This window comes from Hibiscus syriacus, unplaced genomic scaffold (genome assembly GCF_006381635.1).
Source record: "Hibiscus syriacus cultivar Baekdansim isolate YM2019G1 unplaced genomic scaffold, ASM638163v2 tig00017725_pilon, whole genome shotgun sequence".
Classification (NCBI taxonomy): Eukaryota; Viridiplantae; Streptophyta; class Magnoliopsida; order Malvales; family Malvaceae; genus Hibiscus; species Hibiscus syriacus.
The window spans coordinates 1-23,487 of record NW_024062414.1 but is presented as its reverse complement, the minus strand read 5'-3'; the positions used below and the strand labels follow the sequence as shown (position 1 = coordinate 23,487).

Sequence of the window (23,487 nt, the reverse complement as noted above, 5' to 3'; positions counted from 1 at the left end):
TCAAGGGTTTGGTGGTCAGTTTTATTCACTCCTTTGGACCATCACTGTTGAAAGTAAAATAATTCATGGTTAAGTTTAAAACTCCTATTGTGAAGGTATTACTGGCGAGAATTTACATGTTCAATATTTTGCAGCAAGCTTTCTTGTTGTTTATGCTCTCTCTTTTTCGCACAGGCTTCTCACATGGTCAACAATATGAAGGAAGAGATACCATATTATTCCATGCCGGAGTACCATTCTCGGAAGGAAAGTTTGGGTGGTAATACAAAGGGCAAGATCATTAAGTATCGTTTTTTATTTCTATCCCTTTATTTATTTATTATGCATATATGAAATGAATATGCTTTAGCTTCATATATTAGACAAAAGAAATGAAAAACAAGATGCTTTGTTTCTATCCTATCATGATCCTTGATATGTGTAATATTTAGAGAAAATATAGAAAGACTATGAGGTTAGAAATGCATGTGTTTACACATATTTCATCTATCTTGATTTTTTCTTTTCTCAATCTTGTACATGTGTGTGCCTATGAAAGCATGCAAGCTGGTATGTATCGGCTTAAACATTTAGGAATCACACAACTAACAACTCTAACCAGTGCTATGAGTCAACTCTTGCTACTGCATCAAACATTGAATTGGAGCAGCAGATAACTCCATGGAATCTAAGTGGCAATTTTGTTGCATGTACAAGCCAGGTAAAATGTTACTTCTACTAGTAAGGAAGTACTAATGTTTTTGCGTTTCAAAAAAGCTATAAATCAACAAAATCACATATTTTGAAGTTGACATTTCCAATCATATTCTATAAAATTATATTAATATATTCTTAAATTAAATTAATTTAGATTATTCTAATATTATTTAAAATATTTTTATAAAGCATTTTCCGTACATTGCTTATAGTGTTTTGATTTGTTTCCCTTATTGAATGGTTTTCAAACTTAGATTTATTAATTTATTCTTAAATGAAATTAAATTATTTATATAATTTATCAAAATCATAATATTAATAGTAATATTTAAACTATAAATTATTATATATTTATTTTTGGGGGATTAAAATTGTTTGTGCTTGAAATGCTGGCGTTGGGGGCTTAATATATGGGCTTTGTTATTAGTCTTAATGTACTTTTAGATTGAAATCTTAATTAATGGCATGCAATTGCTTGTTCTTTTTGAGATTTTTCATAGTTCCTATGCAGTTTCCGCCCAAATTCGTAAAAACTTGATTGTTTGTGTAAATTTTGTTAGAGGAGTAAAGTTTCTAGGTAGTTGAGGATTTGATCGGCTAATGATATGTAATTTGAAAGCTGATTGTTACACTTTTTTTCAGGATGGTTATAATTCGGACAAGCAAAGCAAAATACTGTTGATTTTATTGTTTGTGTGAGTTCCTAACCTTTTCTTTGTATGATTAAAGAACTACTTTTAAAGTATGATGTTTATGCTAGTACCATGGTGGCATAATCACTGTCGATTTTGATTCATTTTGAACTGTTAAGATTGTCCTTGCGGATAATACTCTCTAATGGATGTAAATCAGTAATAAGTTGCTTTGGTTTGCTAATTTCCTCTATGTGTTTGATAACGATTTCTTTTGATTTTTATAGGTGCAAAATCTTCTTCAACAAATGATGAGTTATAATTGGACCCTTTTTTGTTAGATTTTTTTATTTGTGTTGACGGAATTTTGTTTGCAGCAATCTAAGTTTCAAACAATGTATGGTTCTATTATCACCAGAAATATCCTTTCAAATGTTCTTACATAAGAAAAACTTTTGTCAACAATGTCTGATTAAGTAAATAGTTTATCGTAAATGTTAGTATCATTTAACGATATTTCTAGAAACCTAGAAATGGAGAAGATCTATAGCCGAAAAATGATGCCTTTTTTCTTCTATAATCCTATGGACGTAATGGACGTCAGGTATAACTAGAATGTACAAAACACCCCCTCATCGCAAATAGGCGACGAGGGTCAAAGCTCAGCTTTGATCCACCACCGGGATACGTTACAGACTTACTTCTTACTAAATAATTTCTCTTTCCTGTTGAGCTTCTAGTTCTATTGTTACATAAATAGATTGAATTGTGTAAATTAGCCTTTAGTTTAGTTATACATTTGAGACACTCTTTTCCTTCTTTCTATGTTTATTGAGATACCTTCTTGTATTTCAATGGATATGAAGTGGGTTTTTAATGAGGCTTCCCTTTCTTATTGAAAAAAGTTTAGATATGCATTTGCATGAAATCATAGACTATATTGACTAAGATTCTTTCTGAGATAGTGATGTGAACCTATAGCTAATAGTTGCATTGATGGCCAAATTTGAAGTACGAAACTTTCTTATGTTTCAATGGTTTAGCATTATTTTTTAAGTGAAAATAGTTATGCATTACTGTCAAGTATGGGACAGTAAATGTAGTTCATTGCCTAACCCTTGCAAGGAGAACACTCGAGACTCGAAATCTGTATTCAATATCAATTCCATTTAAGCTTAATTGAAAATCTATGGTTGAACTTGAAATCCTCTGATACAAAGCACATACTCTGAGTATGTCTTGAATGCTTCTGTTTTATATATCTGCCATTGAAGATTTAATGTGTTCAGATTCACATTTTCTGTATCGTTTGGTTTATTTATTTCACTTAAGTATTGAGTGCATGCAGAAATCCAAAGGTGAGGAGACTGACGAGCACACTCTAGCAATGCTCAAGGTAGAGAAAGAAGAACTAGAATCACCCATCCACAATGAGAAATTGTTGTCTGTCCAGTTAAAGCAAAAACTAGCATTTGTAGCAGAGGCTTAAAACTCAGACCTGCACAAGGTATAGCTTTTTCAGATGTATTATGATGGGCCACATAGTTCTTCGACTATTTTAATTGTATAAGTTTGGGAAAGTAGCTTAGAAATTTTACTTACTAAATTCCTTTTGCATCTTAGGAGCTCCAATCCGTACGCGGTCAACTTGTCTTGAGCAGTGAAGATGTTTCAAATTAGAGATATACTTGAAACAAGGGAACAATGGTACGTTGCTTAATATGTTTTGATTTGTTTCCCTTACTGATTGGTTTTCAAACTCTGATTTATTAATTTATTCTTAAATAAAATTATTTATATAATTTATTAATATAATAATATTTAAATTATAAATTATAAAGTATCATAAGAATATATTAATTTAAATTATATTAATATATTCTTAAATGAAATTAATTTAAATTATCATTGTTTGATTTGGATAATAATTATCATTGTTTGATTTGGATAATATATTCTTAAATTAAATTATATAATTCAAACTCAGATTATTAATGTTAGATTTGGATAATGATTATCATTGTTTGATTCAGATTATGATGTGAATTGTGACTTTATAGATTTTAAAGACATGATGTGTTAGATGATGTGAATTAAAATGTGATTTGTATAATGTTTGATTCAATGTGTTTCTCTGTACGGTGCAATATGTTTTTTGTTAGTTATCTGATTGATTGACATTTTTCTTTGTTTATTGTGAGCATAACTGTTTTGAGATTATTGATTGTATGGTATTTTGTTTGGAAAATGTCTTGTGAAATGTTGATATATCGAACTTAGAAATTAGGCAATGCATTTGGATTATTTATATATGTTATATTCTTACATTCGGATAAAATTAGAATTCTGATTATATATGTTGTCAAGTTATATAAGGATGTCACTTTGGATTCAGTGGCCTCAGCCTTTGTGGCAGACCCAACTTCGGATGATTTGTAAGGTGTACCGGTGCGTGATTATTTGCATAATATTCGAACAATGATTATTATTGCTTGTTTTAGATTATTATTTGTATAATATTCGACGGTGTGTAAGGTGTATGGATGCATGATCATATGAATAATATTTCGATTATGACTATTATTGTTTGGTTAGCCCTTAGAATATTTTATCAATGTGTCTTTATAGGGTGCTATATTTTTTGTTTGAGTTATTTGATTGAGTGATATTTTCTCTATTTATTGCAAGTATGAATGTTTTACGATTATTGATTTTTTGGTATTTTGTTCAAAAAATGCTATGTGAAATGTGTTAATATATCAAACTTAGAATTTATACGATGTATTTATATTATTTGTATATTGTGTTGGGACTGATAGGGAAGTCCAGTGTATTTACTCGATGGAGTGAATGTCGCTTCGGATTTAAGGGCATCTGCCATTTTGGTGGATTTCACTTTCGATGGTGTGTTATAATTTCAGTGCTTTTGGGAAACTTAGTTTTTGAATGATGTGCAAGGGTGTAGGGGCATTATCATTTGTATAATATTTTGTTGGTCTCTGTTAGAATATTTTGTTAAGGTGTGTGGGTGCATGATTTTTGGTTGATTTGAACAATGATGTATAGGGGACAAAGTGTGTTGGTACACCTCGACAAGATGACAACGACGATGACGATGATCAATGCCTACGACCTCGTTGTACTTGACGAGCCCCGTAGTATTATCATTCGACCACTCTTGGATATCGTCAAGAACTTAAAAGAGTATGATTTACTTACATTATGTAAAACTCTTTTAGTTTTACACCTTTTTATTGCCATTTGATTGAGAGAAATCAAAGGATGAGATAAACTCGTTTTTTTTAGTGAATATCTGTTCATTTACCACGATTAAACTCAGTCTTTAATTTTTCTCATCCAATGGCCCTAAAATGATGTAAAACTAAAAGAATTTTACACAGTGTAATTGGTCCTGCACTATGTAATAATATTATTAATTAAATTATATATTAACATATTCTTAAGAAATGTACCCCTTGACTCTATTAAACAATTCTTTGGATTCTCAGGTTAGTTTCTTTACCCAATTCTTTAATAATATGACTAAATTGAGATAATATGTAAATAATATGGATCGAATGTGTGATTATATTAAAATATTTAACTACCACGTCAACTAATCTGTTAAATGTTAACTCATGGTGACCACATATTAATTAAATAAAAACGAAAGTTACCATCTATTATGTTTTTTTGAAATAAGTGAGGGAAAATTGGCAAAACACAAGCATAAATGATTAATCATGTAGTTAACATTTTTTTTATTTTTATCTGCAAATTCAAATATATTCTTTTATCGATGAATTATAGAAGTAAAATTATATGAATATGATAAATGTCAAGCATTGCAGAAATGCAAAGCTTAGAAATCTCAAGAAGAAACAAGAAAACGTTTATTGAATTAATCTGCTTTACACATCACCTTTGTCTACTACTTATTTGTTGCCCTGAAAATATTCTTCATTTGGTGTTTTACATTTGTGCTTCTCTTCCACTATGTTGCAGAGTGCAATCCTTGCCTTAGATGATACAGCATTAGACCCTGATCAGATTGAGAACCTTATTAAGTTTTTTCCTACAAAAGAAGAGATTGAATTACTCAAGGTATTGAATATATGCGTTTCTATTATTCTCTATCTGTGCTCTTGAAGTAATAGTTTTCAGATTGTAAGACTTTTAGATGCTCATAACAGAGTAGATGGCATCGTGTACATTATGCAAATAATCACGTTTGAGGTGATGATTATATTTTTATTTTAAGGGTCATACGGGAGACAGGGAAAACTTGGGAAAATGCGAACAGGTCAGCAGAGTATCTTTGGGTTGTACACGTTTCTTTAACAATTTAGTTTGCATATAATTTGATTACTTGCTCAGTATTTGGTGACAGTTTTTTCCTAGAATTGATGACAGTGCCACCAGTAGAGTCTAAGCTAAGAGTTTTCTTATTCAAAATACAATTTTATTCCCAGGTATGAGGAGAACCTGTGTACTCAGATTGGTATGAGATGCTTTCTACTGTTGTTGTCACCTAATTGGTACTTCTTGCACCTTTGCAGGTTTCTGATCTTAGAAATAGTTTGGACATTGTAAACTCTGCTGTTGGAGAGGCAAGTTAAGCTTTTTTTGGACATAAATTAGCTTTTCCAATTAAAGGTATTATTTCTCCTGAAGATTTTAGTCATTTAAACCATTTCACCAATGCATTCACCAGGTGAGGAATTCGGTCAAATTGAAAAGGATCATGCAAACTATTCTTTCTCTGGGAAATGCTTTGAACCAAGGAACTGCTAGGGGTGAGTGATTTAACTGAGGAGGTATATTTTATTAATAGATGAAGAACTATCTTATTTTAGTCATCTTTTTGTATCCCATTCTGCTTAGATAAATTTGTTAATGGGAAACAAGGTCAGTCTTTTCACTGCTGATTTGCCTTCTGTTATTCTTCTTGAATGAGTTGTGTATTTTCACTGTTTCCTTATTGTTAATTGAGTCTCTTAAATGTTTAACACGGTCCTGTAATCCTGTATTTTTACCTTAACTGCTAAGAATAGAAATCGAATCCCTAGATGTCATATCTGTACAAATTTTTCAAGAAGCATCAATTTGCTCCAAACATTTCAGTAATTTATGGTTCGTCCCCACAGGTTCTGCTGTTGGTTTTCGGTTGGATAGTCTCCTTAAACTCACAGATACACGAGCTCGGAATAAAAAGATGACTCTCATGCATTATCTTTGTAAGGTACAAGACCATCTACCTTAATTTTCTTGATTCTGATCTTTCCTGTTAAATTTGTTTGAATAACTTGAATATTCTTGTACTCCTACACTTATGTTTCAAGATGGAATGCCTGTCTTATTGTACCAAGTAAAATGCTTGAATGCGTGCAGACATTCACTGCATCCTTTTTCAATTTTGTTGAAGACTAATTTTCAAATTTAAAGGTTACTAATATCATGAAAATTATTGCAGAAAATGCATGGTATGTTGGGTTGTTTTACTTTTGCAATCATTAACTTATTGCCATTGTAGAAAATGCTTTTATTGACATTGCAAACCATACCTTATTATATGTGAGAATGTCGATTTATACTTTACTCTTTACGGCCTCTAACTTTTAGGTCCTGAGCCAAAAGTTGCCAGAATTAATAGATTTTCCAAAAGACCTTGCGACTTTGGAATCTGCAACAAAGGTAAGATTTTTATGGCCTTTTCAGGTCATATTTAAATTGCTTAACCTTTTCCATGTGATGTTAAGCAAAATTATTGATTACCATGCAGGTACAATTGAAATGTTTGGCAGACGAGATGCAAGCCATTAGTAAAGGGTTGGAGAAGGTCATCCAAGAACTAGCTGCCTCGGAAAAGGATGGTCCAGTGTCTGCAACATTTTGTAAGGTATTTCCTATATATTAAATTGTTATTTTGCATATCAATCAGGTTCTGCACATTTACATGTTGGTTGGATTTTCTTCTTATATTTCATGCAGTGCCTGTTAGGGACACCACAATCTTGGCTTTCCAAGTCTCCAAACCAGCTCTCCCCCCGCGCCCCTTCCCTTAACTAAAATACATAATCTTTAAAGAGGAACAAGATGGTGCATTAAAGTTCTCAATCAGGATCTTTAGTAATTATTAGGTCAGTTTTGGCCTTTGCAGAAGCTAAATGGGAAGTTTAACTCAACATTGGTTAAAAGAAACTTGATTAGAGCTGTTTTGATCCGAGACTTTGATCAAAATCTCTTGAGCTTTAATCTCATGCAATAGTCTATGATTCAGCGTTGGCTTTTGATAAAAATGGACTGCTGTGAACAGCCTTCCGAATTATTTTGCCAAATATTCATTCGTTTTGACACCTATGTGCCTAAAGGCAGCACTTCTTCAGCCTTCAAAATGTTCAAGTGCTAATCAAGAGTACCATGACCATTGAGCTACTATACAACTCTATCTCTTGTCTCGGGAATCATATTTCGTTTGGATCAGTCTTCAAATAACTTGTGCTCTCTCTAATTCTCATTTTTCTTGTTCTTCATATTTCTCTAACAGTAAATGCTTTTATTTATATAATCTTCAGACTGTAAAGGAGTTCCTTAGTTTTGCTGAAGGGGAAGTCAAGTCTTTGACTGCGCTTCATACTTACGTGGTATGCATTATGTTAAGGAGGCTTTATTCTTGCATATTTGATGTGCCACCAAGAAAACAAATTCATAAGCATCTCTAAATTGATGCCTTCAGGGTAAAAATGCAGATGCATTGGCTCATTATTTTGGAGAAGATCCTGCACGTTGCCCATTTGAGCGAGGTGGTTGTTTGGTCTTAATAAGTCCAATTAATGTTTAACCCTGCATCATTTTAGGACCCAAAAGTTATCAAGTCAACACTTCGTTACTTTTGATAATGGAAATATAATGGTTTTCTTTTATGGTACTAATATTTCTACTTATCCCCGAAAGCAATAATTTGACTGATGTTGTCCTAAATGATGGCTGTGACCCCTGCTTGATCTATAACCAATTGTCGTTTTCGCATCAGGATGCTATCAAGGTCACTTTGGATGCCTACAGTAAAGTTGATCTACTTTGGATATCATAGCTAGCATTTGTGCTAATATGTTCCCATCTTAAGTAATTTGTGCTTTCGGAAAACTATTAGCACCCTTGTGAATCTCAGCTGCAGTTTTATCTCTAGAGTGTATTTTACTCAGATTTATCACTTTCCCTTTTGTCTGCAACTTTTTCTATAGTCATGGCTACTCTGCTCAGCTTTTCGAGGATGTTTGTCAAAGCACATGAGGAAAACTGCAAGCAACTTGAAAATGATAAGAAGAAAGCTAAGGAGGCAGAAAATGAGAAGCCAAAAAATTAGTACTTCCATGAAGGAGTCTGAAGCTCTCAGCACTTGATACAAGGTCCAATCGCGAGCACTGCTATTCAATGATGGATTCTACCGCTTAACTTGACATTCTGAATGTTTTGCTCAGTGGAGGGAAAACTCTTGGAAGCTTAGAGCACAAATGTATCGGAGAAGAACGCGTAGTCTAAGATGAGACTGCGAGAATGAGGAGTTGTAAATTTCAAATACATGCAGGTGGTGAATGGTGAGTCCAAATACTAATTTCAAATTGTAAGTTATTTAACTGCATTAATTCTTTAACATGTTTTCTGGTTTTGGAGCAGAACCGATGGATGAGGTTCATATTAGGTCCTCTCAAGCTACTTGTACGGTGCCAAAAAAGCTTTGTTGTAAAATATATAGGAACACAACTTTATATAATAGTTTTACTTTTGTTCTCCTTTTCAGTATATATATATAAACATTGTGTAAAATTTTAGTCAAAAGGAATGCAAGTGTGAATACTTTTTAAGAATTGGTTGTAGATTATCATCGATACAAAATAATAGCATCTTCTCTTGTATGAAGTTGGGTCTCAACACTCAAGTGTACATATGGAGCTACCAACCTACGAAAAGCCAACTCATTTCTGGATTAGTATTCCTAATTTTAACAGTGATAATATATAACTCGGTATATAGCCTTTTGACTGTCATGGACCGGACTGACCAGCTGGCACGATACTGCTTAGGGTGGTTGAGAGTACCTTCCCAGTTGGCCAGGCTGTTCCACTGACTATATTAGATCACTCATCAGTATAAAGAAAATGAATTTCACAAAATGAAATGAGGCTTTGCCAACTCAATTGACGATGAACAAAACATATTCCTTGAAAGTCTAGTGATGAAGAAACCGAATTATGTTGTCGGAAATAGGCGTAGTTAAAGTAACAAAATTGTTGTATGTCGGTAACTCAGACCAGAGTCCGGGTTTTATAATAACCTCTAGCATTTTAGTTTCTTTTCAAGTTAATGAGATTGATGGTTTAGGCAGTCCAGCAGTTCGGGAGCGGGCAACTGCAGCGGCTAAAGCATAAGGAAATTTAGTTGCCGAAGAAGACAATGATTGTCCTCCTGGTGATGTAGAACAAACATCATGATTGTGCTGTCCATATGTTGCCATCACAATTCATCCTCCACGCATCGCTGAACCTATAAACAAAGATCCCAAAACAAGTTCAAGAAACAAGCTCAGTTTGAGCATATAATTTTACTATATACCTTCTTTTGACCGGACATCCAGGAGCCACAGAGCACTTGAAATAAGCTCGGGGTGAGGGTTTGTTTTTAGTAACTTTCTGGCCATATTTCCTCCATTGAAAACCATCTTTAACTATCTGAAAATCTAGCTGTTACACACAGTAATGCTAAGAAAGTAGCTTGTCTCTAGGGTCCGTTTTCACAAAAACATGTGACGCCTTAGCAACTTGAGGCCTTGCTCCCTTGTTTGATTCTTGGACATAGGCTTCGTGAAGCACTTATACTTGCTGCTCATTGCTTCTAACAATAATCTAAGCCTTTGGTTCTCTTTCTGCAAATTTTCCAACTCTGTTTCCACCTGCAAATTTTTCCTAAAATTTATCACAAAACTCTCTATAAGGAAGATGCATATCAAAGATGACAATATTCATAAAGTAATAATCAACCTTCCTTTGTTAAAGTGTGGTGCATCCATGATAGTAGGTGAAATTAAAAGCAAAATCTTATTGATTTATATCAATGAAAACGAGAGTGGGTTCTGGAAATATTTTCCAAAGTGGAAAAGCGAATTGAGCCTTCCTTTCTAGTTTTCAAAGAGATTTTTTCAGTGTTTCATAATCATGGCCATAGGTATCTAATAAAGTGTATATGGGAATTGATAACGCAATGGGTAGACATCATGTGACTGAAGTAAGCACTTAGATCTTAATTAATTATTTGAATGCATCACTTTCTTGTTTGTTTTTTTGCACCAACTTTGCTGGTTATGACTTATGAGGTCCATGGTGTTAGTGGACAGATGTAGACAAACTCGTGGACTTTGAGCTTTCCCGTCTTCGTTAATTTTCTCTTTTCTTTTCCGAGAAGAAAACGAGTGATGACCGATTAACACGAGTCATTTAAACGATGGCCCGTTGCCTTGAGGGAATCTCTATTTTGGCCCAAACCGGGAAAAGTAAGTATATATAGACAAGTTATCAGCTGGCAGCTGCGAAGTTTGAATATAAAGAAATTGATTGACAGAGTAGTACAAGTCTCTGTACTATATGTATCATTTCATTTCAGTCCCTATACTTTAAAAATGACATTTTAGTCTCTGTATGTTAATTTATTCATTGAACGGCTTATGATTTGTATGTAATTGAGAAGGGAAGCTCTGATAATATTTGGACTGCAATAGAATATTCTTTTCACATTTTCAACTGAGCCAAGAAAAAAGAAGATACAAAAACTATGACTTTCTTATCATATTTGGTTTACAACTCGGCCTGAAATGGCTGCAGCAAGAGCTACTGTGAAATGAGGGTCTCTAGTCAAAGAAGCAGCCATTTAATGAACTAAGAGTTGGTGGATAGCTGGTGCATCAATTAGTTGAGCTGGATTTTGGGTATCATCCCCAATCCAGCTAGTTGCATCAAATCAAGAGTGACCCTAGGAGCTGAAGCTTTGGTTTGGGCAGATGCTGAACCCTGTTGCTGCTGGGCTTAATGATCCTTGTTCTGCCGGAGCATTATGGTCGTGGTTGTGCGCTCCTTCATATGTAGCCACTAATACCGATGGGTCTTCAGCACTTCTTTGCACCTGGAAACCAATACCGAAAACAACAATCAGAAACAAATATTGTTTCTAGACCTGTCAATTCGACCCATAAGATCAGCCTGAATTCAAATACCCGATACAATCAGGAGCAAGACTCACCTTTTTCTTAACTGGACAAGTTGAGGCAAAGGAGCACCTGAAATATGCTCTCGGACAGGGGTTATCTCTTGTGACCTTTTGACCATATTTCCTCCACTGATATCCATCCCTCACAATCTGTAAACATCCATCATTAGAAGATTCAATCTGGGAAGAAATATTGAACAGCGGGGAACCTACCAGGCTGGTATCCGAGGGATTTGTGGGGACTAGAACCCTTGATATATTGGGTTTAACACACTCCTTGGGCTTTTTGCTCCACTCTTCATGGCTAGAGCTGCTCTCACTGAATCCAATCACGTGGTTCGTGTAATCCTCGCACTCTGATTTTCTCTTCTTTGATGGAGCTTCGTTTTCATAGGTCTTGCTCTTTACTTGATTGAATTGGTGCTGCAAAGCGTAGTATTGTTCGCATAAAACTGTTAGCATCTCGGTTAGCCTCTTGTTCTCGGCGCTCACCCTATTCAATTCCTCCACCAAAACTCCACTATGTTTTAAAGATAACATTCACATGAGTGTTTACACACTTGTATTTGTCAAATACAATTAACTTGCCTTGAAGTTTAAACTGGCCTCATCTTTAACCGGAACCTTAACACCAGAGTCGGCCACATCTCCCTCGAATTCTCGTTTCTGGTTTAAAAAAAAGTTTCAACTTTTTGTAAGTCCAAGTCCAGCACTACAATAAAAAACAAGCTTTGGAGGAAGGAAAGCCAGACTCACCATAGCTTTATTGTTGCGAGATTGGCAAGGATTGATGTTAAGATCCAAAGTAGTATCCACCCAAGCCGAGTCCATAACTGGAAAATCGTAGTATAGAAGAAGCAAAAGCAAAGAGGAGAGAATAATAAAACCCAGGAATAGGGAAATAAAATATATAGACTCGAGAGAGAGAGAGAGAGAGAGAGAGAGAGAGATGTTTCAAAGGAAAGTTGGTGGAAGATGATGAGGATGAATTGAGCTAAAAGGTTTGCAAACATAGATAGATAGATCCCACTATCCCTCGAGTTGGCTGTTAGTGTCAGCTAAAACATTGAAATTTGAAAGTCAATTCCCAATCAGATGATTGCAATTTGCATTACCTTTTTTGAACTTCAACACTAAAACCATAAGCTTCGCCTTCTTGACCTCAACTTTCTGCCTTCCACCTTCTTTCCTTTTTAATTTCCCGAGCTTTAATATTAACTATAGTAAAAGTAATTAATAATATACATGGGTTGCCACGTGCTGACGCCGTTTTATTTGACACACATTGTATTTTTGTATTGATCTGGGTAAATACAAGGCGATAAACTAGCTAGAAAGGATATTTGTAGTGATATAGTAGAATATATTAAGAGACTAGATGTAGGAAGAAAGAAAAGTTAAATAATGTTTCAATTTCTTGGTCTTGGTCTGGTTAAATTGACCCATAATTTGACTACCAATACTCGATTAAAACCCCATGTGAAGTGAAGTGAAGCAGTTACACCTCTTTTTAATCTCCAATTTCCTTCATCAAAAGTAGGATTCAATGTCAAATGATTTTGGCCAGAGAAATATTATAAAAGACGCAGAGCCAAATGCCAATGAAGCATTGGCTTAATGGCAAGGTTGAGTACTTGAAAAATTTTGGCTTGAACTCGTACTATGTAAATCATATACAGGTTATCTAATTGAATTATACATTTCAGTTGAATATTCACCATATGTATATCTTATTCAACTTTGAATATATTTCTACTATAAATTTAATATGGTAATAGTTAATTCTAATGATAACGATGAGCCTGGGTGCTCATATTGGGATTCAAACATGTACGAAACCACCGCCGGAGACCAGCTTACTGCAAAACGATGTCTTGGAAGTTAATAGCATCTAAAACTTCAACAAAAGAGGTGGAGCAACACAAAAATTAGACCAAAGGCAAAGTAGTGTGAACAAGTAGGTTATTTGGGCGGCTGGAAATCCGGAATGCGGCCGAAGATGTGATGTTTATTCCTACCAAAGAGTCTAAATTTATAATTTCTTCATACTATATTAACAAACCCTGTTATTGTCGCTCACCTACTTTCTCTCTCTATGTTTACTATTTGTTAGTATAGCTCGAAGATTGATAGGGAGACCAAATGCTTTTCTGGGTTGAAAAATCGACTATTAAATGACTTCAATTACTGCTTAGAAACTTAAAAGGACAACACCACGTCATTGTTTGCGCATTCTCCTTCCAAAACATCTTAAGCGATCGTGTAATTACCATCTGTACTTCAAATTTTTTTCTTGCAATTCCATCAATGTGTCTTTTCTTGACTAGCTTTTGGGTGCTTTTTGAAAGTGTCAAACACGAACTCGTGCTTTTAATTGGACGTCTTAAGCTTAAAAATATTTCTCAAGCATAAAAAAATTTAAATAATATCAAAATTTCAACCGTTTGATATTGTACGTTCATATTATTATTATTTTTTGTGCTTGAACTGAATAACGATATTACTTCTTTCCAGCCTCACGTGCGTTTGTGTGACACCTATCTCACGTAAATATCACCACTTAATTGTTTCTTAGGGTTAGTGGGAGACTTGGTTTGTTTAATATATATGTTTTTTATGATTAGGGTATCATCAACGTGTTTTGTTAGTGTATAATTTAATCTAATATTTTAAAGTTGTGATTTTAGAGACTAAAATGTAAAGATCGCAAAATTGAAAATCTATGAAGCCTATTTTACCAAGGGTTATGATTAGTGTTTTTCCTTCTAAACTAACCGTTGTTGGAAGTCTTGACGATTGTCGGAGTCGGAGCAGCCGTTGTTGCTACCCACTTTATGTTCTGAACACATTTATGAATGTAACGATTTCATTCGTTTTGAATTTTGAGATTTTTCGAATCCATTTTTACGGATAACGAAATGTAACTTCGACGCCTTATATGGCCTTGGCACTTGTCCCTATCTCCCTACAACCAAGGAGTCATTTACTTTCAAATCCAACGGTACTATTTTGTCCGACGCCTTATATGGCCTTGGCACTTGTCCCTACAACTCTACCATTTATTTATATGTTTTCAACAGAGGCAGCTGTCAAGAAAGCAGGTGTGGGTCATTTTCCTCTGCATACAAACAAGGGCCATTGGCTGTAATTTCTATCTGGTCATTTTTTTAATTACAACATTTTGATCATTTCATTAAGAATCTCTAGATTTACATAGTGGAATTCCAACTTTTTTTGGACTTGTTCTGTATTAATTTTGTATAATTTATCTTCCTCCATTGACTTTGGTTACTAAGTGTGTGTGTTACATTATATAATTGAAATTACAGATGGAGAGGGTTTTAGCAAGCAACATGCCAAATAAGGACAGCAGGAAGAAGAATCCGAGTTATGGGTTACAATGGTCGGCTCACTGTTGTCAACATTATATTAATTTTGTATAATTTATCTTCCTCCATTGACTCGGGCTCAATGTTTTAGCTGACACTAACAGCCAACTCGAGGGATAGTGGGATCTATCTATCTATGTTTGCAAACCTTTTAGCTCAATTCATCCTCATCATCTTCCACCAACTTTCCTTTGAAACATCTCTCTCTCTCTCTCTCTCTCTCTCTCTCTCTCGAGTCTATATATTTTATTTCCCTATTCCTGGGTTTTATTATTCTCTCCTCTTTGCTTTTGCTTCTTCTATACTACGATTTTCCAGTTATGGACTCGGCTTGGGTGGATACTACTTTGGATCTTAACATCAATCCTTGCCAATCTCGCAACAATAAAGCTATGGTGAGTCTGGCTTTCCTTCCTCCAAAGCTTGTTTTTTATTGTAGTGCTGGACTTGGACTTACAAAAAGTTGAAACTTTTTTTTTAAACCAGAAACGAGAATTCGAGGGAGATGTGGCCGACTCTGGTGTTAAGGTTCCGGTTAAAGATGAGGCCAGTTTAAACTTCAAGGCAAGTAATTGTATTGACAAATACAAGTGTGTAAACACTCATGTGAATGTTATCTTTAAAACATAGTGGAGTTTTGGTGGAGGAATTGAATAGGGTGAGCGCCGAGAACAAGAGGCTAACCGAGATGCTAACAGTTTTATGCGAACAATACTACGCTTTGCAGCACCAATTCAATCAAGTAAAGAGCAAGACCTATGAAAACGAAGCTCCATCAAAGAAGAGAAAATCAGAGTGCGAGGATTACACGAACCACGTGATTGGATTCAGTGAGAGCAGCTCTAGCCATGAAGAGTGGAGCAAAAAGCCCAAGGAGTGTGTTAAACCCAATATATCAAGGGTTCTAGTCCCCACAAATCCTCGGATACCAGCCTGGTAGGTTCCCCGCTGTTCAATATTTCTTCCCAGATTGAATCTTCTAATGATGGATGTTTACAGATTGTGAGGGATGGATATCAGTGGAGGAAATATGGTCAAAAGGTCACAAGAGATAACCCCTGTCCGAGAGCATATTTCAGGTGCCCTTTGCCTCAACTTGTCCAGTTAAGAAAAAGGTGAGTCTTGCTCCTGATTGTATCGGGTATTTGAATTCAGGCTGATCTTATGGGTCAGAATTGACAGGTCTAGAAACAATATTTGTTTCTGATTGTTGTTTTCGGTATTGGTTTCCAGGTGCAAAGAAGTGCTGAAGACCCATCGGTATTAGTGGCTACATATGAAGGAGCGCACAACCACGACCATAATGCTCCGGCAGAACAAGGATCATTAAGCCCAGCAGCAACAGGGGTTCAGCATCTGCCCAAACCAAAGCTTCAGCTCCTAGGGTCACTCTTGATTTGATGCAACTAGCTGGATTGGGGGATGATACCCAAAATCCAGCTCAACTAATTGATGCACCAGCTATCCACCAACTCTTAGTTCATTAATGGCTGCTTCTTTGACTAAGACCCTCATTTCACAGTAGCTCTTGCTGCAGCCATTTCAGGCCGAGTTGTAAACCAAAATATGATAAGAAAGTCATAGTTTTTTGTATCTTCTTTTTTCTTGGCTCAGTTGAAAATGTGAAAAGAATATTCTATTGCAGTCCAAATATTATCAGAGCTTCCCTTCTCAATTACATACAAATCATAAGCCGTTCAATGAATAAATTAACATACAGAGACTAAAATGTCATTTTTAAAGTATAGGGACTGAAATGAAATGATACATATAGTACAGAGACTTGTACTACTCTGTCAATCAATTTCTTTATATTCAACTTCGCAGCTGCCAGCTGATAACTTGTCTATATATACTTACTTTTCCCGGTTTGGGCCAAAATAGAGATTCCCTCAAGGCAACGGGCCATCGTTTAAATGACTCGTGTTAATCGGTCATCACTCGTTTTCTTCTCGGAAAAGAAAAGAGAAAATTAACGAAGACGGGAAAGCTCAAAGTCCACGAGTTTGTCTACATCTGTCCACTAACACCATGGACCTCATAAGTCATAACCAGCAAAGTTGGTGCAAAAAAACAAAACAAGAAAGTGATGCATTCAAATAATTAATTAAGATCTAAGTGCTTACTTCAGTCACATGATGTCATACCCATTGCGTTATCAATTCCCATATACACTTTATTAGATACCTATGGCCATGATTATGAAACACTGAAAAAATCTCTTTGAAAACTAGAAAGGAAGGCTCAATTCGCTTTTCCACTTTGGAAAATATTTCCAGAACCCACTCTCGTTTTCATTGATATAAATCAATAAGATTTTGCTTTTAATTTCACCTACTATCATGGATGCACCACACTTTAACAAAGGGAAGGTTGATTATTACTTTATGAATATTGTCATCTTTGATATGCATCTTCCTTATAGAGAGTTTTGTGATAAATTTTAGGAAAAATTTGCAGGTGGAAACAGAGTTGGAAAATTTGCAGAAAGAGAACCAAAGGCTTAGATTATTGTTAGAAGCAATGAGCAGCAAGTATAAGGTGCTTCACGAAGCCTATGTCCAAGAATCAACAAGGAGCAAGGCCTCAAGTTGCTAAGGCGTCACATGTTTTTGTGAAACGGACCCTAGAGACAAGCTACTTTTCTTAGCATTACTGTGTGTAACAGCTAGATTTTCAGATAGTTAAAGATGGTTTTCAATGGAGGAAATATGGCCAGAAAGTTACTAAAAACAAACCCTCACCCCGAGCTTATTTCAAGTGCTCTGTGGCTCCTGGATGTCCGGTCAAAAGAAGGTATATAGTAAAATTATATGCTCAACTGAGCTTGTTTCTTGAACTTGTTTTGGGATCTTTGTTTATAGGTTCAGCGATGCGTGGAGGATGAATGTGATGGCAACATATGGACAGCACAATCATGATGTTTGTTCTACATCACCAGGAGGACAATCATTGTCTTCTTCGGCAACTAAATTTCCTTATGCTTTAGCCGCTGCAGTTGCCCGCTCCCGAACTGCTGGACTGCCTAAACCATCAATCTCATTAACTTGAAAAGAAACTAAAATGCTAGAGGTTATTATAAAACCCGGACTCTGGTCTGAGTTACCGACATACAACAATTTTGTTACTTTAACTACGCCTATTTCCGACAACATAATTCGGTTTCTTCATCACTAGACTTTCAAGGAATATGTTTTGTTCATCGTCAATTGAGTTGGCAAAGCCTCATTTCATTTTGTGAAATTCATTTTCTTTATACTGATGAGTGATCTAATATAGTCAGTGGAACAGCCTGGCCAACTGGGAAGGTACTCTCAACCACCCTAAGCAGTATCGTGCCAGCTGGTCAGTCCGGTCCATGACAGTCAAAAGGCTATATACCGAGTTATATATTATCACTGTTAAAATTAGGAATACTAATCCAGAAATGAGTTGGCTTTTCGTAGGTTGGTAGCTCCATATGTACACTTGAGTGTTGAGACCCAACTTCATACAGAGAAGATGCTATTATTTTGTATCGATGATAATCTACAACCAATTCTTAAAAAGTATTCACACTTGCATTCCTTTTGACTAAAATTTTACACAATGTTTATATATATATACTGAAAAGGAGAACAAAAGTAAAACTATTATATAAAGTTGTGTTCCTATATATTTTACAACAAAGCTTTTTTGGCACCGTACAGTAGCTTGAGAGGACCTAATATGAACCTCATCCATCGGTTCTGCTCCAAAACCAGAAAACATGTTAAAGAATTAATGCAGTTAAATAACTTACAATTTGAAATTAGTATTTGGACTCACCATTCACCACCTGCATGTATTTGAAATTTACAACTCCTCATTCTCGCAGTCTCATCTTAGACTACGCGTTCTTCTCCGATACATTTGTGCTCTAAGCTTCCAAGAGTTTTCCCTCCACTGAGCAAAACATTCAGAATGTCAAGTTAAGCGGTAGAATCCATCATTGAATAGCAGTGCTCGCGATTGGACCTTGTATCAAGTGCTGAGAGCTTCAGACTCCTTCATGGAAGTACTAATTTTTTGGCTTCTCATTTTCTGCCTCCTTAGCTTTCTTCTTATCATTTTCAAGTTGCTTGCAGTTTTCCTCATGTGCTTGACAACATCCTCGAAAAGCTGAGCAGAGTAGCCATGACTATAGAAAAGTTGCAGACAAAAGGGAAAGTGATAAATCTGAGTAAAATACACTCTAGAGATAAACTGCAGCTGAGATTCACAAGGGTGCTAATAGTTTTCCGAAAGCACAAATTACTTAAGATGGGAACATATAGCACAAATGCTAGCTATGATATCCAAAGTAGATCAACTTTACTGTAGGCATCCAAAGTGACCTTGATAGCATCCTGATGCGAAAACGACAATTGGTTATAGATCAAGCAGGGGTCACAGCCATCATTTAGGACAACATCAGTCAAATTTGCTTTCGGGGATAAGTAGAAATATTAGTACCATAAAAGAAAACCATTATATTTCCATTATCAAAAGTAACGAAGTGTTGACTTGATAAACTTTTGGGTCCTAAAATGATGCAGGGTTAAACATTAATTGGACTTATTAAGACCAAACAACCACCTCGCTCAAATGGGCAACGTGCAGGATCTTCTCCAAATAATGAGCCAATGCATCTGCATTTTTACCCTGAAGGCATCAATTTAGAGATGCTTATGAATTTGTTTTCTTGGTGGCACATCAAATATGCAAGAATAAAGCCTCCTTAACATAATGCATACCACGTAAGTATGAAGCGCAGTCAAAGACTTGACTTCCCCTTCAGCAAAACTAAGGAACTCCTTTACAGTCTGAAATTATATAAATAAAAGCATTTACTGTTAGAGAATATGAAGAACAAGAAAATGAGAATTAGAGAGCACAAGTTATTTGAAGACTGATCCAAACGAAATATGATTCCCGAGACAAGAGATAGAGTTGTATAGTAGCTCAATGGTCATGGTACTCTTGATTAGCACTTGAACATTTTGAAGGCTGAAGAAGTGCTGCCTTTAGGCACATAGGTGTCAAAACGAATGAATATTTGGCAAAATAATTCGGAAGGCTGTTCACAGCAGTCCATTTTTATCAAAAGCCAACGCTGAATCATAGACTATTGCATGAGATTAAGCTCAAGAGATTTTGATCAAAGTCTCGGATCAAAACAGCTCTAATCAAGTTTCTTTTAACCAATGTTGAGTTAAACTTCCCATTTAGCTTCTGCAAAGGCCAAAACTGACCTAATAATTACTAAAGATCCTGATTGAGAACTTTAATGCACCATCTTGTTCCTCTTTAAAGATTATGTATTTAGTTAAGGGAAGGGGCGCGGGGGAGAGCTGGTTTGGAGACTTGGAAAGCCAAGATTGTGGTGTCCCTAACAGGCACTGCATGAAATATAAGAAGAAAATCCAACCAACATGTAAATGTGCAGAACCTGATTGATATGCAAAATAACAATTTAATATATAGGAAATACCTTACAAAATGTTGCAGACACTGGACCATCCTTTTCCGAGGCAGCTAGTTCTTGGATGACCTTCTCCAACCCTTTACTAATGGCTTGCATCTCGTCTGCCAAACATTTCAATTGTACCTGCATGGTAATCAATAATTTTGCTTAACATCACATGGAAAAGGTTAAGCAATTTAAATATGACCTGAAAAGGCCATAAAAATCTTACCTTTGTTGCAGATTCCAAGTCGCAAGGTCTTTGGAAATCTATTAATTCTGGCAACTTTTGGCTCAGGACCTAAAGTTAGGGCCGTAAAGAGTAAAGTAAATCGACATTCTCACATATATAAGGTATGGTTTGCAATGTCAATAAAAGCATTTTCTACATGGCAATAAGTTAATGATTGCAAAAGTAAAACAACCCAACATACCATGCATTTTCTGCAATAATTTTCATGATATTAGTAACCTTTAAATTTGAAATTAGTCTTCAACAAATTGAAAAAGGATGCAGTGATGTCTGCACGCATTCAAGCATTTTACTTGGTACAATAACAGGCATTCCATCTTGAAACATAAGTGTAGGTACAAGAATATTCAAGTTATCAAACAAATTTAACAGGAAAGATCAGAATCAAGAAAATTAAGGTAATGGTCTTGTACCTTACAAGATAATGCATGAGAGTCATCTTTTTATTCCGAGCTCGTGTATCTGTGAGTTTAAGGAGACTATCCACCGAAAACCAACAGCAAACCTGTGGGGACGAACCATAAATTACTGAAATGTTTGGAGCAAATTGATGCTTCTTGAAAAATTTGTACAGATATGACATCTAGGGATTCGATTTCTATTCTTAGCAGTTAAGGTAAAATACAGGATTACAGGACCGTGTTAAACATTTAAGAGACTCAATTAACAATAAGGAAACAGTGAAAATACACAACTCATTCAAGAAGAATAACAGAAGGCAATCAGCAGTGAAAAGACTGACCTTGTTTCCCATTAACAAATTTATCTAAGCAGAATGGGATACAAAAAGATGACTAAAATAAGATAGTTCTTCATCTATTAATAAATATACCTCCTCAGTTAATCACTCACCCCTAGCATTTCCTGGTTCAAAGCATTTCCCAGAAAGAATAGTTTGCATGATCCTTTTCATTTGACCGAATTCCTCACCTGGTGAATGCATTGGTGAAATGGTTTAAATGACTAAATCTTCAGGAGAAATAATACCTTTAATTGGAAAGCTATTTATGTCCAAAAAAAGCTTAACTTGCCTCTCCAACAGCAGAGTTTACAATGTCCAAACTATTTCTAAGATCAGAAACCTGCAAAGGTGCAAGAGTACCAATTAGGTGACAACAACAGTAGAAAGCACTCATACCAATCTGAGTACACAGGTTCTCCTCATACCTGGGAATAAATTGTATTTTGAATACGAAAACTCTTAGCTTAGACTCTACTGGTGGCACTGTCATCAATTCTAGGAAAACTGTCACCAAATACTGAGCAAGTAATCAAATTATATGCAAACTAAATTGTTAAAGAAACGTGTACAACCCAAAGATACTCTGCTGACCTGTTCGCATTTTCCCAAGTTTTCCCTGTCTCCCGTATGACCCTTAAAATAAAATATAATCATCACCTCAAACGTGATTATTTGCATAATGTACACGATGCCATCTACTCTGTTATGAGCATCTAAAAGTCTTACAATCTGAAAACTATTACTTCAAGAGCACAGATAGAGAATAATAGAAACGCATATATTCATACCTTGAGTAATTCAATCTCTCTTTTGTAGGAAAAAACTTAATAAGGTTCTCATCTGATCAGGGTCTAATGCTGTATCATCTAAGGCAAGGATTGCACTCTGCAACATAGTGGAAGAGAAGCACAAATGTAAAACACCAAATGAAGAATATTTCAGGGCAACAAATAAGTAGACAAAGGTGATGTGTAAAGCAGATTAATTCAATAAACGTTTTTCTTGTTTCTTCTTGAGATTTCTAAGCTTTGCATTTCTGCAATGCTTGACATTTATCATATTCATATATTTTACTTCTATAATTCATCGATAAAAGAAATATTTGAATTGCAGATAAATAAAAAAAAATGTTAACTACATGATTAATCATTTATGCTTGTGTTTTGCCAATTTTCCCTCACTTATTTCAAAAAAACATAATAATGGTAACTTTCGTTTTTATTTAATTAATATGTCACCATGAGTTAACATTTAACAGATAGTTGACGTGGTAGTTAAATATTTTAATATAATCCACATTCGATCCATATTATTTACATATTATCTCAATTTAGTCATATTATTAAAGAATTGGGTAAAGAAACTAACCGAGAATCCAAGAATTGTTTAATAGAGTCAAGGGGTACATTTCTTAAGAATATGTTAATATAATTTAATTAATAATATTATTACATAGTGCAGGACCAATTACACTGTGTAAAATTCTTTTAGTTTTTACATCATTTTAGGGCCATTGGATGAGAAAAATTAAAGACTGAGTTTAATCGTGGTAAATGAACAGATATTCACTAAAAAAACGAGTTTATCTCATCCTTTGATTTCTCAATCAAATGGCAATAAAAAGGTGTAAAACTAAAAGAGTTTTACATAATGTAAGTAAATCATACTCTTTTAAGTTCTTGACGATATCCAAGAGTGGTCGAATGATAATACTACGGGGCTCGTCAGTACAACGAGGTCGTAGGCATTGATCATCGTCATCGTCGTTGTCATCTTGTCGAGGTGTACCAACACACTTTGTCCCCTATACATCATTGTTCAAATCAACCAAAAATCATGCACCCACACACCTTAACAAAATATTCTAACAGAGACCAACAAAATTATACAAATGATAATGCCCCTACACCCTTGCACATCATTCAAAAACTAAGTTTCCCAAAAGCACTGAAATTATAACACACCATCGAAAGTGAAATCCCCAAATGGCAGATGCCCTTAAATCCGAAGCGACATCACTCCTCGAGTAAATACACTGGACTTCCCTATCAGTC

At 35.1% G+C, this 23,487-nt stretch overlaps 2 protein-coding genes and 2 pseudogenes across 2 annotated transcripts; 3 read left to right on the top strand and 1 right to left on the bottom strand.

Annotated features, from left to right (window-relative positions):
* The first annotated feature begins 4,795 nt into the window (after positions 1-4,795).
* On the top strand, positions 4,796-8,870 carry LOC120208832 (formin-like protein 17). Its single transcript, XM_039207990.1, has 13 exons — positions 4,796-4,837; positions 5,334-5,432; positions 5,493-5,564; positions 5,678-5,800; positions 5,888-5,938; positions 6,043-6,124; positions 6,476-6,570; positions 6,951-7,022; positions 7,111-7,227; positions 7,904-7,972; positions 8,065-8,131; positions 8,573-8,693; positions 8,810-8,870. Exons 1-13 carry the CDS (start codon positions 4,796-4,798, stop codon positions 8,868-8,870), a joined length of 1,071 nt encoding a protein of 356 aa, XP_039063921.1.
* A 1,249-nt stretch (positions 8,871-10,119) lies between these two features.
* On the bottom strand, positions 10,120-12,536 carry LOC120208831 (annotated as a pseudogene).
* A 2,618-nt stretch (positions 12,537-15,154) lies between these two features.
* On the top strand, positions 15,155-16,635 carry LOC120208839 (annotated as a pseudogene).
* A 681-nt stretch (positions 16,636-17,316) lies between these two features.
* On the top strand, positions 17,317-18,025 carry LOC120208830 (WRKY transcription factor WRKY71-like). The gene is made up of 4 exons (XM_039207989.1): positions 17,317-17,346; positions 17,435-17,515; positions 17,643-17,770; positions 17,839-18,025. Exons 1-4 carry the CDS (start codon positions 17,317-17,319, stop codon positions 18,023-18,025), a joined length of 426 nt encoding a protein of 141 aa, XP_039063920.1.
* The last annotated feature ends 5,462 nt before the right edge of the window (positions 18,026-23,487 follow it).